Here is a 15064-nt window from a genome sequence, read left to right as displayed (position 1 = left end):
GCTTTTATTTCTCTGGTAAGCGAAATACTAGAAGCGAAGACATATTGAGAGGAAATTAATAATGTTGCATCACTGTTTCATAAATGTCATTTAATGATGCTAAAAATATTAGATTTATAAATTTTTATAATGCCATTTAATTATTTTTTAGCTATCAAAAGAAATAAAGATTTTCGTTTTAGCTTCGGTTTAATATTTAACTTGAAAATCAATGAAAAGACATTTCATTTTTCAAAATACTATAAACTATCAAATAATAGTTTGCCTCATGGTTAAATAATCAGCTCGTTTACCTATCATGCAAAAGGTCCCGGGTTCGATTCCCGATATGGTTGTCATGAAATCTTTTTTTTTAAATTTTACTACACTAGAATATTGCATTGTCTCTGGACAAAGACTGACGTTTATGTAATAAATATAATCATTGCGGTTGATGCACTGAAAAAGTGCCCCATCCAACATTAAGTGTCGAAAGGATGATGATATGATAGTGAATAATTTTTAATTAAGCCTACATACCAATAGGTATATAAATAAATAAAAATATTTTGCCACAAAATTTAAAATACGTCATCATCAATTATCAAAACAATATCCGTACCCAGGTACTGCACCTTTAAATTAAATGCAGCGTATCTCGATCACATGTTACAGGTAGGTAAAGCGAACAGTCTTACGCCAGACAAGGGAGAGTGACAAATTTACTTAAAAAACCAACTTATACACAAATATTTCAAATCAACCGTCTTAAGTACTTTGTAAGAAAGACAAGAAAGTTGTGAGCATTAAAGAAAATATTCAGCGTGCTGTTGGCGGGTATGATTTGTAACATTACTACGTAAACAAACGAAAACAAATAGGAAGTTACTGTCGCTACTGGCGCTAGTGACGGAGATTGGTAGAACGAAATCCGTATTCTGATTTAAAATTGGTTAAATAAGCGGAATGGCATAATAGGTGACAAAAAATCATGTTTGAAGTTCGAAACTTTAAATTCAGATAAAATATTAGAAAAATCATATAACATAAAAAATAATATCGAAATCCTAGTAATTGAGAAAATAATATTGGTGTTCTATAAATCGCGTTTTTGGTCTGATTTTCCGGATTTTTTACACTATCGAAAACCGGTACCTATGCTCTTTTTAAAAATATGTTTTGAATTTTCTGGTTAGTTTTTAAATAAATTTGGTAGTAGAATTTCCCACACTATTCATAATATTGTCTGAGAGTTTTCAAAGTAAAAAGCTGTGTTTGAATATACGGATTAGATAGATTGATCGCTGCAATACATCTTGATGCATAAAGTAAAGCACACAAGAACCTTTTTTCCATCCACGATGTATGTTTAACCCTGATCAGTCTTTCAGAAGATTTTTCACATGTGTACTTTCGGAGGTTTTATGTTATTGGTTGACCCGAAGCTTTTGCTTGAGTTTTTGCGTCTACAAAGCTGTACTATATTCGAAAACATTGTTTTAATTTATTCAACAAATTCTTTATTTAAGATCAATTTTTATATAAAAATCGATACGATAATTTAATATATCCACGTACAAATGTAGGAAAAAATAATCTGAGCATCGATAACATTACAGATTCTCCAGGGTATGCTTGGCTACAACAGTTTAAAGACTAGAAGGAATGTGTATTTGACTACACATTTTAATCGATTGTTACGTGGAATGATCGATAATTCTGCGATTATGATGAGCGTTGGTTTGTATGTTCCTGATAATTACCTAAGACAGCATCAGCATAGATTGTTTTATATTCCGATATGCAGGACCAACCTGCCGATGGTTATGCCTGTTGGAAGGGCTACTGCTAAGCTGAACAACATAGCTCTAGATTTTGATCTGTTTCATGTATCGGAAGGGGTTTTCCGGAGCAGGATTCTCATACTATTTTGACAAGACTTTTTTTGTGTATTTTTTGTCTTTTTATTATACGTACGTCTTAAATTTTATTTTGTATTTCATGTATCATTTTAAATAAATGAATTGAATTGAATGGAATTATTCAATAATTTGTGTAAATCTTGAAAAACTATTTTTGAATCAAAATGATCATCATTAAACTCTTATTTGCACCTGATAGGCATAAGGCACTAAACTGCTTTAGTAAATGCAGCAAATCATTTTGCCTTCAAGTAACATGTGATTGGGATACAGTGCGCTTAATGTTCTAAATTAGTGCTTTATACACCACTGACTGCGGAAAAAAATGATAATGACGATCAAAGATTACAGGTATTGTCTATTTTCTTCTTCTTCTTCTTCTTTTAATAGATCTCGCGAACTATTCAGGCAGGATATCAATCTTAACCCCGTGATACAGATTTACAACTTTCTATCCAATCTCTTTGGTGTTCGCCCCGGTGATCAACAACCCTCTTACGTGGATCTGATCTCTCCAGAATTGTCTTTAATTCCCGCTCCATCTCACAATGTCTTTATATTCCAGGTTCCACGAATGTCTTGGTAAAGTATTCTATATCGGAGAGATCAACCTACGATATATCGCGATGTTTTTATTCCTGATATTCTAATGAAATGTTTCGTTCCAACAGTGTCTCCTCTCGTTTTAATTCCGTGAATCATTCTAAGTTTGCTGCAAGTTTTTTTTATATTCTGCCTTTGCTATCTACAAGTACATGCTTACTATCCCAAACAGTATCCATCAGACATCTGGAGCTACTGCTACTTTATAAGTTCTTTGACATTATTTTACAGATCTCCGCAACTAGAAATCTCCACGCCTGGGTACTCAAACTTCATGGCCTGTTTTTTATTTATTTATTTAACTTTTTGTACGTAATGTTATTTGTAGATTGGCGGGCTTATTGCCAAATGGCAATTTCTTCGAACCAACCAGAAAATAAAAGCTTTATTTTTATAATTCAAGTTACATAACATATTCAATAGAAAATAAAGATTAAAAAACTAAAGATTTATAAAAATATAAATAAACACATTTGTTTATAAATTACCTTAAATCAAAACTTTCACTCAATGGTTTATGTTTTTATTGTCTACTACCAGTTTGCATCTAAAAACCTGGCTGGTAAGACATTTTGTTTTGACGGCGGATATCATATGTCATCATCTATTCTTTTTCGGCCGCGTGGTGTAATAGTCAGCGTGTTTGCCTACCATGCAAGCGGTCACGGGTTCGATTCCCAGCACGGTTGATATGTAATATTTATTTTAAAAAGCTTTACACCAGAGTATTCCATAGTCCCTGGACCGATACCTGAAGCGTAAGGCTGATCATCTTACCTTCATCCAACAAAAAGTGATCAAGATAAGCTGCGATCGATGTACCGATGTAGTGCCCTATACACCGCTCGGTGCGGGAAGGGAATGATAAAGATAATTATCTATTTTAGTTAAATATCTTTTAGATAAACTCTTAAACAGGTGACGGATATGAAAATAATCGCTTTGAAAATTAAAAATTGAGACCGGTTGCTAACTACGATACCGCGACCAATTTATCACGCTCGATTTTTATCACTATCTACAGAATTGCATTGAATTAAGATATGAAATGGAAAACAACCCATAAAAGGGAGAAAAAAGTCTCCATTAATCAGTTTGTAAACATACTCTCACAATGAAGGGAATCGTAATTTTCGTAGCAATTTTCTTTGTCGCATTCGCGGTAATAACTGTTTAAAATTAACTTTTTTTTCTTCAATCAAGTCGTTATTGTGCCGATATTATGTTAATTTAACCATGCAATCAAGTGTTACTTTGCTTACCAATCTTTTTGATTTTAATATTTTTATGCTTACCTATTTTTAAACAAATTTGTTTTTAACCACTATTTTTTTCCACCGACCGGCTTCAAAGCAAACAAGCTTCTTTGTCAAGATTTACGTAACTGAAAATTAAAATATATATATATTTATGTGTATACAAAAACTAAAATAATAATTAGTGGTTAAAAACAAAGTTGTTTTTTTATATTTTTATTGAATTACCACAAAGTTAGTGCTTCAAACATAAAATTTATAGTACTATTAATTGAATTCTTTATCTGTTACAGATTCAGAAAAAATATACCCTAGTACCGTGAAAAAAACATTTTCACCGATAAAACTAATTATATTGAATTATTGCGATACCAATAAAATTATTTTTATTTCTCGATTGTTGTCTTAAATATACGTTTAGCGGAACAATATTTGTTATAATTATGACATTGTATTTTTTTCTGCAGAAACTTTTTGAAACACGGCTTAGTTATCAATTATTCTTACTGCATCACCATTTAAATTTAATAAAACAAAAAACTATTTAAAAATAATATTCATACCAAAAACTTATGTTATTGACGGATTCAACGTTTGGTTATTCTAAATATATTATTGATTGTGATTTAATTTATTCTCTTTACTTTTTAGAGTGCGGATGTCATCAACAGGAGCGTTCAGAAGGTAAATAACAACATTTTTATTTGTACTTTTTGTTTTAAGTTTAATGTTTATTTCTAGGTGATTTATTAAAAAAAAAAAAAAAACATAAAACAAACCTATAAAAATTATTTTTAATCATTAAAATATTTTTTAAATATTTCAATTCTTTAGAAATATTGTAAAATAAACATCTACTGAAATCTTGAAGAATGAAATACATTTTAACCGCTAAAATCAAAATTGATATCTTCGATAGACACGGGGGTTGATTTCGCCCTTTACTTTAATTTAAATTCATCTTTATTCAATATGCTGATCTCATTTTTAGGGACCTCTTGAGGAACTTGAAGCCCTCAAGGAATGCGCCCTTGGAGTTGCTGATGAACTTAAGGTACCTCTGAGTTTTATATTTAATATTACATTATTTCAATTTCTATGAAAGTATTGCGTTACAATATTTTTATCTTAAATAAATTGCTTTAAAATATTTACTCCTTTATTTCAATTTGGTATTATTTTCCTTTTACTTAACTTCTATTGGTTATTACTTTATTTAAACTTTTTCTTACTGCATTAAATATTTTATTACTAAACCTATTAAAGAATTTGTTCATACGGCATTTTTCAGTCCATCGCCGCTTCAATGCTGAGCAAGGTTGGTGAAATCCAAGCCATCGCTGCCACATTCACCCCAAAACTTGAAAAGTGCTTTGAAGGCATTCACAACCCAACCATTGCCGAAACGATCCAGATTGGAAAGTGCCTCATCCCTCTGTACCGTGAACTTGGAGCTGAAGTCATGGTAGTGGCCAATGAAGTAAGTCAAGTAGATTTTGATTATGTTGACACAGCAGTTTAAAAGAAACAGCAAGTTGAATACAGATCATTCAAAAGTCCCCATAACCATGAAATCCTGTTCCAAGAAGTACTGTGAAGTGTGTTTTTAGTTGCTATTTTTGGCATGCCATTAATTTTCTTCTATTATTTTCAAACTTTCTTTTTAGTAACAAAACCTTATAAAAAGTTATATGCAACGTTAACTTCCAGCAATCGTGGGTACTTAATTATTATAGGCCATCAAGTGACAATGTTTGTAGCCCAGCTATTTTAATTTACTCTTTTTAAATTTGATCATCATTGTTTTTGTAATATCAAAATCCCTATGTACGAATACTGGATTTAACCACAAAGAGCTTTAATAAAATTTTAAATACACATTAAAAAAAGGAAAATCTTATTTAAGAAAGAAATTTAAAAGTCTAGGCTTTTATGTAGCGAAAGGTTATATTTTTTTCACATTTACAAAAATTAACAAAAGTGATATAAAAAAAAACATGTTCGATTCTAGTAAGAATGAAGACTGCATCAGAGACAAGGAATCTTCTAAATGCCTGAACACCCACATTTTCTTCATAAAACGGTCTCAGTCAATATTTCTGAAGGGTGGCCCCCATTGTATACCTAATGACAACGATGCTCGACTCATGCATAAAGGGTTTCGGGTTCGATTCCCAGTGAGATAACAACAATCAAAAAGGTTTTTTCAAAAGCCCAGGTTATCTGCGTTGTAATTTACTACTATGATTGAGCCTGCATGCCTGTTATGGTAATAAAAAACATGAACTTCTAGTGGAGGTTTAATTAAATAATCTGCCATAAGCGACAAATTCATTGCTATTCTTTATTTTCAATAACTACGTTTGCTGTATATTGTGAATTAATTTATATTTTCCTTTTTTGCAGATGCAAGAAATTGCCAATGGCGCTCTCGCTGTTCCCGTTATGCTAAAGGATTGTTTGGACAATGTCAACCTTCCCGCTTATTAATCAAACTCGTTACCTTTGTTGCAATAAAATACTGATCAAACCGAACATAATTATTTGATTTATACCTGGAATAAGACCTTCGTGTTACAACTCCATTACAGCTTTTTTTTAAATGAGTTGTAGATTCCTGATTAAATACAACTGAAACAGTTTTATTTATTATAATGTGTGGTAAGTGCAACAGTTCACAAATTAAAACAAATATAAATGTAAAACATATTATTTTAAGCGTATTCAATTAACACAATTTTGAGATTAAAAAAACAATAAATACTTATCAAACCATTTAAAATTCTCTTTTTCTGAGTGGGAATATTTGTACAACTGAAAACATAGGCAAGAAAAAATAACATTAAATCATTAATTATTCCTTTTCCACACCTAATGATGCAAAAAACACTGCATTGGTATATCAATCGCAGCGTAACTTGATAATTTTTTGTTACATGAAGGTAAGATGGTCAGTCCAGGGACAATAAAATATTCTAGTGCAAAAACACTTTTGAAATAAATATTTCATGTCAGCCATGTCAGAAATTGAACTCGAGACCTCTTGAATGATAGATAAACGGGCTGGCCACAACACCAAGAGGCCAAATAAATCAATGTCATTAATAATAAGGCAAATGAAGAGCGAAAGGTTTTGTCAAAAATATGGCCACTGACAGATATTTCAACAGAAAAAAAAAAACTCTTTTGAAACGAGATGTGTTTTCAACTGACAGGTGCTCTTTTAGTATTCAATTTATACTATTGAAATATTTGCCATTTTGCTTTAATATTTTTTCAATTCCGGTAACCTGTTTTTTGTGCAGTAAAAGATCTTAAAATCTAAGATGATCTATGTATGTGAAATTAAACCGAGTTATTTTATTTGAAAGGAAACACCTGAAAACACTTTTTAATGTTAATAGTTAGTTTTAGACTAGTTGGTTTTTATTAACAATATTTTGATTACGTGTTATTTTTTTGGATTCTGGATTTAACCGACTGGCGCTCGGCCGTATAAATGTGTATGTAGAGCGCCATATTTAAACACTTTTTTGAGATGTTGACAATTTATTTTTGAAAACTTGACAGTATTTAAAACCTCATTGACAGTTCTTTTACTTATCTAGTTCCAAAAAAAATCATTGGTATAAACATATTAAATTATGATAGCAGAATTGGATCATTGATCCATTTTGAAAGGAAAAGCAGGGGGTACAAATAATAAAAAACAAACCCGCCAAGAGTATCCTAATCAAATTGTGGATATTTTATATAAACTACTCATTATTTGTTTTGAAAAAGGTTATTAGGGTCCAAATAAATAAATAGAAAATGCGAGTATTTGTAGCAAATCAATCCTAGCGATTAAAACCATAAAATTAATTAATCTTTATACTATGACTTACAATCATATGGAATAGAACCGTTTATTTTACAAATGCCATACAACACAAGTGATATTGTAATTTTTTAAACATTTTGGTGTAGAGGTTAACGCGTTACGCTACCAAGAATAAGGTCCCGAGTTCTATTCTTAGCAAGGCCGACATTAGCACCTGACGCATAAGATTGATAATTTTGTTTTTTTTCTTAAATTTTATCACATTACTACTTTTTTTTGTACTAACGTACAATAATGTTTAACATAAAGTTATAATATGTTATGATGACGTTTAAAATTTAGTAAATTTTCAAACTGTAAAAAAAAATTAAATATAAGTTCTTGGATAAAAATTAATAGGATTTTCTTTAAAGTTCACTATGAGAAATGTTCTTCTGACATTTTGCGGTCTGGACCTTAAACACCGTGACTACGGTGTAGTAAACGGAATTAAAAATATTACCAAGAACCACCAACTACAGCAAAAGAAAAAAAAATATTAGAAAGAATAAAAGTCTCTAATAACAAAGACCACTGTTCATAATATATTGAGTTCTCGAAAATGTATATTAAAAAAATGTTTTAGCACTTAAATTATTTTTACGTTCTTAAAAATGTCAACTGAAGCGTAAAACCATAAATCTTGCATTGATTTTATGATTTTTTTACAGATAAAATTAAGATAAAGTAATGTTTTAACATATAAAACAAATAATCGTTGTTCAAGGGAATTCCAAATTTGCGTCGTTACCTACGATAACGAAACAAATCAATCATTTTGATTCCGCATCAATAAATTAAATATATAAATTTACATATGTATGACATGATATGAACATCAAACAATAGCAGTGATTTACTTTACCTTGAGTCAGTTTACAAACTTCCTCTTATCATGAAAGGATTCTTGGTTTTCTTGGCTGTTTTCGTCGCATTTGTGGTAATAAAACTTTTATTTTTTATTTTTGATTAAACAAAAACTATTAGCATTGCGTTGTTTACGTAAAACTTTTTTTGTAATCGCCAGAAAACTCATGTTGTTTATATCATTGTTCAAGCAAAAAATATTATTATTTGTATTAAAAATTGAATAAAGTACAAAATATTTCCATTTGGAAAAAATTATCATTCTAATTTTTTAATTTTTATGTTTTCAGAATGCTGATGTCATTAACACAAACGCTCAAAAGGTAAGAATTAAAAATATGACAAAGAATATTTCACGAAAGAAAATCGATCGTTAGTATGTTCAACTGAAGTTTTAAATTGTAACTATTTCCAAATTATGGAAAATTTATTTAGTTACCAAGCATGTAAAATTATTCATGCAGATCTTTTCACAACTATTTAACTTTATTAAAACCAACAGATGGAAGAATTGAAGAAATAAAGATGTTCAAACATAGGCAAGACGATGAATGTTGCGCAGAACAAAGTGGTTACTGGCCCATGACAGGTCATGTCCATGTCTGGGCCTCCATTTTTCTTTCTCAGAAATGTTCTCCAAAGCTATTGTAATTTATAATATTTAATGTTTTTGTTTTCAGGGTCCCCTTGAAGAACTTGAAGCACTGAAAGAATGTGCTCTTGGAGTAGTTGATGTTTTGAAGGTAAAAATGTTATTATTTTCAATGAACTCAATAAATTAAAATAATACAAAACTTCGACTTATGTTTGTTTAATTTTATTCAAGAAAATTGCTGAGGATGTTTTGGAAAAGATTGGCGGTCTCCAAGAGATCATGGAGAGATATTCCGCTAACACTAAAGAGTGTTTCAAAGGCATTGACAAACCCAGCATAAGCGAGACGATTGAGATTTCCAAATGCCTGCTGGTGGCCTACCAAGAAGTTGCCGTTGAGTTGCTGGATGTAGTGCATCAAGTAAGTAAATTTTTTTGACAATACGTCGTTATGTGAATGTTGCTAAAAATATTTTTTTCCGAAAATAAATGAGTAATTTATTAAATAAATTCATTAAAAAAAGTTTTTACATATATAATTTGTTTGTGCTTCAATAAACCAAGTGACCTATTTACATAATGAAATTACAACATCCAATATATATATTTTTTTATCTAAACATCAATCTTACACAGAAACCCCAGGCATATAATATTAGCAGCATATTTATTAGAATATAAACTTAAACAAGTCATTCCGATTAGATTTTTTAAATTTACATTACTCGTATGCCCCTAATTTTTTTTATATAAAAAAATCAATAGTGAAAAAGAAAATGAAATATATTTTAAAAAAAGATAAAGATAAAAATAAAAAACACAGTAAAACGAATAAACGTATTTTTTAAAATGATGCTTCGAAATAAACGGAATTTGGCTGATTGGAATTCTAATTAGATTGTTTAGGATTAAGCTAAACAGATTTATTTTATTCAAACTTACATTTTTTAAACAAAACAAATGAGTGATTATCATCAAACCTTTCTAGACACTTGATGTTGCATAAAGCACTGCGTCTGTTAGGTAAATGCAGCGTATATTGATAATCTATAACAGGAAGTACGGGTAATTAGTCTTACGCCTCAGTTACCAATCCGAGGATGGTGAAATTTTGCAGTGTAAAACAATCTTATAAACAAATTTCTCATATCGACCCTCCCAAGAATCGAATATATGACCTCAAGTATGGTAGGTTTACAGACCAACCATTACACAGTTGTGCGAACTTTTCTCCATCGAGTCGAATATCCATAAAGTCGAAAGTCCCGGACTCTGGTTCTATTTCACACAAAAAAACTGTATTCTTCATGCGCCCAGAAAAAGATTTATCATATTTTTAGAATGAATTATTTCTCTTGTATTTTACTCTTATAAATGGTGTCATTTTTTGCTTTCGTACCTTAAAACTAATACTCGTATCTATATCTAATAAAAACATCGTTTTCTTACACCCACTTTAAGACCTATTTTATATAAATCTTGTATTGTGTTTTTTTTTTCTAGATCCAAGATTCCCTCCATAGTGCCATAGTTATCCCCGGCATCCTGCAAGAGTGCCTTAACAATTTCAACATTCCTTGAAGATCCAACGGATTATTGATCGTAAAAACATGTTTGTAGATTGAAACTTATTTGTGTCCATCAAAATCGCAAAACTATTTTTATTTGTTTGATTTCACCAAATATTTTTTTAAATTATATGATGTAAGAAGGTGATTATTTACATAAAGGAAATATAAAAAAAATGTGTCACAATACGGTATACATAATAAGATTTTGCATAAAATAAATATATTTTTGAAACTGTATGTCATAGTTTTTAATATAATTTATATGTATCAACGTACGTTTCTCTGCATTCCACATTATAAAAAAAAAACAAAGCATCACGCCATTTCCCCGTAAGGGTAGGCAGAGAGAATAGAACGTCACATTGCTCTATCTTTGTATATAGGTCTCGCTTCCTCTACATTCATACATCTTCCCATGCACGCGCGCCAATTATTCCGATTTTTGATGTCCATCTTCAAATATTTGTTTGATTTGGTCATGTTATGTCTTTCTTGGTCTTCCTCTATTTCCGCATCCATCAACATTCGCAGCATTGTAAATATTTGAAATCGTTCTTTCGGTATCCATTCGCTCTACATGTCCAACCTAAACCAGAGCTTCTTTCTTGATTTTATCGATAATGCTTATCTCAGCCTTACATAATGTACAGCCTTTAACATTTGAGCATCTATAGTTGATAGTTTTACCACACACCACATACGCCTGAAAGATTGCATTTTGACAGCAATCAGCCTACTTTCATCCCTGTTTTTCCAAGTCCATATTTCGCTCCCGTACATCAGAGTCGGGACCCGGATTTTATTTTGAACTGATAATTTTGACTCTTGCGACAAAGACTTATTTGCACCGTTCACTCTGTTCCGGCACTCACCCTCCTTTAAATGTTTCTCAGTCATTCCAAACCTAGTAAATATAATTCCCAGATACGAAAATCTACCTGTTTTAGTATAACCTTATTTACAGTGATTTCAAATTTAGTCATACTTTCATTTCTCTCTAAAACCATCAGATTCGATTCATCGACATTCATCAGCAAATCGCTTCCCTTGCATACATCGTAGACTGTTGTTACCAAGAATTGCAGTCCTTATTTGCTGTTAGCAAGAAGCACAGCATCATCAGCATACAAAATACTATTGAAATTTAAATCACCCTTTTTTATCCCATTTAGAAGCCTTTCAGTTCGTTCATACCGTTATCGATATGTACGTTGAACAGCCATGACGACATTACACATCCCTGTTTACACACACACTAAATCATGAGTTTTTAAAAGTAAAGACACTAAATAAAATAAAATTTTACGATATTTTTAGAATATCTAAATGTCTAGACAATTAATGGGTATAACTTTTTAAGACACGAATTAATTATTGTACATAAGAATAATATTTTGTGTTCTCCATGTAAAAGTCATTATTTGGAAATGTTATTTATGAAAAAATATATTATATGCATTATAAATGATTGAACAATAATTTTCTAGTAAATAATTGGTCTCAAACTGATATTTAAGCGTCCAAATTCATTAAACATGTTTTTTTTAATCTTACAATATATGTCAGTTTATACATTCAAATGAGTTAAATTTTTGTGACACACATTTCAAACATGCCTTAAAAATTATTTAAGAGGACAGAAATTTCTCAAAAAAAAAACAGACAAAAACCAGTTTTCTGTGTAATGCCAAATACTGACATAATCTGAAAAAAAAGGACGTACTAAGCGATACCAGTAATTAAAAAAAAAGGTTGCCGCTTTTTGACCGTCGGCGTCGGTTGGTATAGTAATAAATAAAAAAAAACCTCATCCTCGGGGGACCACTGGTTAAACCTGGATGTTAAAAAGCTCGCCCTCTAAGTGAAAGTCCGATACTTTACGGATCTGGGTTTGGAGGGGAAGATTTAACAAAACGTAAACTCTCGCCTTCCACACAGTAGCCATACTCTTTTATTGACTTGGGCTTGGAGGGCCCATCACAATAGACCTTCACAGGTTGCAGTGATATCAGGAGCTTGCATAGCGCTGACCCCCACCTCTAAGAATAAGAATAATGGCAGTAAATAAATCTTAAATTTTGCACATGATTGAATGATTACCCGGGATGAACGGGTTAAAGAGTTTTTCAAAGAGATAAAGAGCGACATAAAAAGGGGAAAATGGAAATCTTAACATTTACTCGACTAATATTTACAATTGACTTTTACGTTCGTCACTGTATTACATTTCAAGCTTCCAAATTAAAAAACAAACAATCTTATGCCGTTTTTATCAGAAATATAGAACGTCACATCACTCAGTGTTTCCATAATCGATTATTTTTACTTTTGACAACACATGTTCATCTTCAAGTGTTTGTTGAATTTGGTCGTGCTATGACTTTCTCGTTTTCTGTATCAATCAACATTGATGCAGCCATTGAAACACAATAAATACGCTGAGCGCCATTGTTTCACAAATAAATACAAATCATAACACATACTTTATAGTTTGAAAACCCAGCTGGATATTTTCTTCCAACCGTAACAAATGGAGATGTAATTTTTGTTTAAATTAAAATATGTTGTATTAGAATATGCCAGTGCACTTCTTATTTTTTCAAACTGAAGGGTTTAGGTAGGTGGAAAGGCAAAATTCCCGGCCTTATTTTTAAAGAAAAATTTAAAATGTATTTATTAACTCTTACGGATTATTTAGTTTACAAAAAAAATATACACATTTTTTATTCATACTCTGTTGTTCAAAATAATATTTTTTACATCTTTTGTTTAGTTTTGACTGGTAGTTCATTGTATAATTTCAGTCCCTGGTTTATTAGCCTCGACTGTCCTTGTTTTTTTTTAGAAAATTGTGTATAATATTTTTCTGATATTTTCGTGTTATGTCCATATTTACTACAATTTTTTAAATTTTTTTACAATTTTTAGTTCTTCGTCTACAATCTACAATGACATCAGTGGCTAGAAAATTTAAAAATACATTTTAAGGATTCTAGTTTAAAGAGTTGTTATATTAATTTAATTGCTTAGTTTGTTTAAAGATACTTTTAGTAGTTGTTAGATAAAGGAGGTTATACACTAACTTTAATGTTTTAATTGGCTGTTTTTGTCGTATATTTATGTCATTCTGATTTCCTGTTTCCCATAGTAGTTGGATATAACATATTTTAGTTTTTACATAGGCTTCATACATTTTTTTTTCCATTTTAGGAACAAAATTTTTATTTAAAAAAAAAAGACTCGATAATGTAAAAAAAGACTATAAATATGTATAAATATATTATACATAATGTATACGTGTCGGTCTTTTGGTGGCCTGGCCTGGGATCGCCTATCATGAGCGAGTCTTGGGTTCGATTCGCGACATGATTGGGATGAAATATTTATTAAAAAGGGTGTTTTAACCCTAAAATATTTCATAGTCCCTGGACTGGTATCTGAAGCGTAAGTCTCATCATCTTATCTTCATGTAACAAAAAAATGATCAAGATACGTTGCAATTATTTTTCGATGTTTTCAATACATTTTTTTTTTTTTTTACTGGGTTTTAAAATATGTTTTTTACTGTGTCTTTTATTATGTTTCTTACTATGTTTTACCTTTTTACTATGTATTTTACTGGATTTTTAAAAAGGTTTTTAATATATTTTGCACTGCATTTTTTACTATGTTTTTTTTGTTTTTGTTCTTTAACTATGTTTTTCACAATGTCGAATACCTCTCTGTATTTTTCTATATTTTGAAAACTGTTTTTTTTTATTTGTTTTATTTTGACTGGCTTAGAACGAAGTAAATAACCTTAGTTAGACAGTCAAAGCAACGGTGTATAAAAGTATAATTTAATGTATATTATATGATAATAAATAAATAAAATAAAATAAATTGGTGTACCAACGCAGTGTCCAATGCGTCATTAGGTGCGAAAAAAGAATGATGGTGTTGATAGTATAACATAAAGTGTTAAATAAATGTTTTAAAAACATGAAACATTGTTGATATTCTTTTGTGGACACTTAAAATACACACGGCTTTTGTAACACAGCATGTTTATTTTTCCTACTTAATAATTCACTTTTTAAAAACGTTAATTTCAATAAAACTTATCATCCGTGTTGTTTTTTTCCAAAAAAAATTGTGCAATAAAAACATTTGTTGGTACTCATATCATTTTAAGAGATTGTTGTAGAAGATATTATTCATATTATAAGTATTACATTAGTTAGAAATGAAACAACATCCTTTAAATACATCGAAATAATGGGCAATGATAATAATACTTACATATATTTATTTTATGTGTTTGTACTACTGTCCAGTATCTTATATTTACCAAATCTTTTATTTTCGCCATAAAATATTGAATCCAAGCTAACACCATGATGTTATTATGATAAAGGGGATATAAAATTG

The 15064-nt window shown here is 30.3% G+C and overlaps 2 protein-coding genes across 2 annotated transcripts; both read left to right on the top strand.

Moving 5' to 3' along the window:
• Window positions 1–3594: 3594 nt before the first annotated feature.
• LOC148272521 (uncharacterized) lies at window positions 3595–6300 on the top strand. Its single transcript, XM_088239948.1, has 5 exons — window positions 3595–3666; window positions 4412–4444; window positions 4752–4814; window positions 5052–5240; window positions 6167–6300. Exons 1-5 carry the CDS (start codon window positions 3619–3621, stop codon window positions 6248–6250), a joined length of 417 nt encoding a protein of 138 aa, XP_088096074.1. The 5' UTR covers window positions 3595–3618; the 3' UTR covers window positions 6251–6300.
• Window positions 6301–8517: 2217 nt separating this feature from the next.
• LOC148272520 (uncharacterized) lies at window positions 8518–10857 on the top strand. The gene is made up of 5 exons (XM_088239946.1): window positions 8518–8562; window positions 8780–8812; window positions 9170–9232; window positions 9316–9504; window positions 10587–10857. Exons 1-5 carry the CDS (start codon window positions 8518–8520, stop codon window positions 10662–10664), a joined length of 408 nt encoding a protein of 135 aa, XP_088096072.1. The 3' UTR covers window positions 10665–10857.
• The last annotated feature ends 4207 nt before the right edge of the window (window positions 10858–15064 follow it).

Source organism: Micrasema longulum, unplaced genomic scaffold (genome assembly GCF_059751315.1).
Source record: "Micrasema longulum isolate JH-2025_06_02 unplaced genomic scaffold, ASM5975131v1 h1tg002310l, whole genome shotgun sequence".
Classification (NCBI taxonomy): Eukaryota; Metazoa; Arthropoda; class Insecta; order Trichoptera; family Brachycentridae; genus Micrasema; species Micrasema longulum.
The sequence above is the reverse complement of the archived record's forward strand: the minus strand, read 5'-3'. Positions and strand labels throughout refer to the sequence as shown.

Bases quoted from the DNA above. Each gene is read 5' to 3' on its own strand.
- LOC148272521 (XM_088239948.1), top strand. From the start codon at position 3,619: ATGAAGGGAATCGTAATTTTCGTAGCAATTTTCTTTGTCGCATTCGCG. The intron at 4,445-4,751 runs GTAAATAACAAC...TCTCATTTTTAG, and splicing joins TCAACAGGAGCGTTCAGAAG to GGACCTCTTGAGGAACTTGA. The intron at 4,815-5,051 runs GTACCTCTGAGT...GGCATTTTTCAG, and splicing joins GAGTTGCTGATGAACTTAAG to TCCATCGCCGCTTCAATGCT.
- LOC148272520 (XM_088239946.1), top strand. From the start codon at position 8,518: ATGAAAGGATTCTTGGTTTTCTTGGCTGTTTTCGTCGCATTTGTG. The intron at 8,563-8,779 runs GTAATAAAACTT...TTATGTTTTCAG, and splicing joins CTGTTTTCGTCGCATTTGTG to AATGCTGATGTCATTAACAC. The intron at 8,813-9,169 runs GTAAGAATTAAA...TTTTGTTTTCAG, and splicing joins TTAACACAAACGCTCAAAAG to GGTCCCCTTGAAGAACTTGA.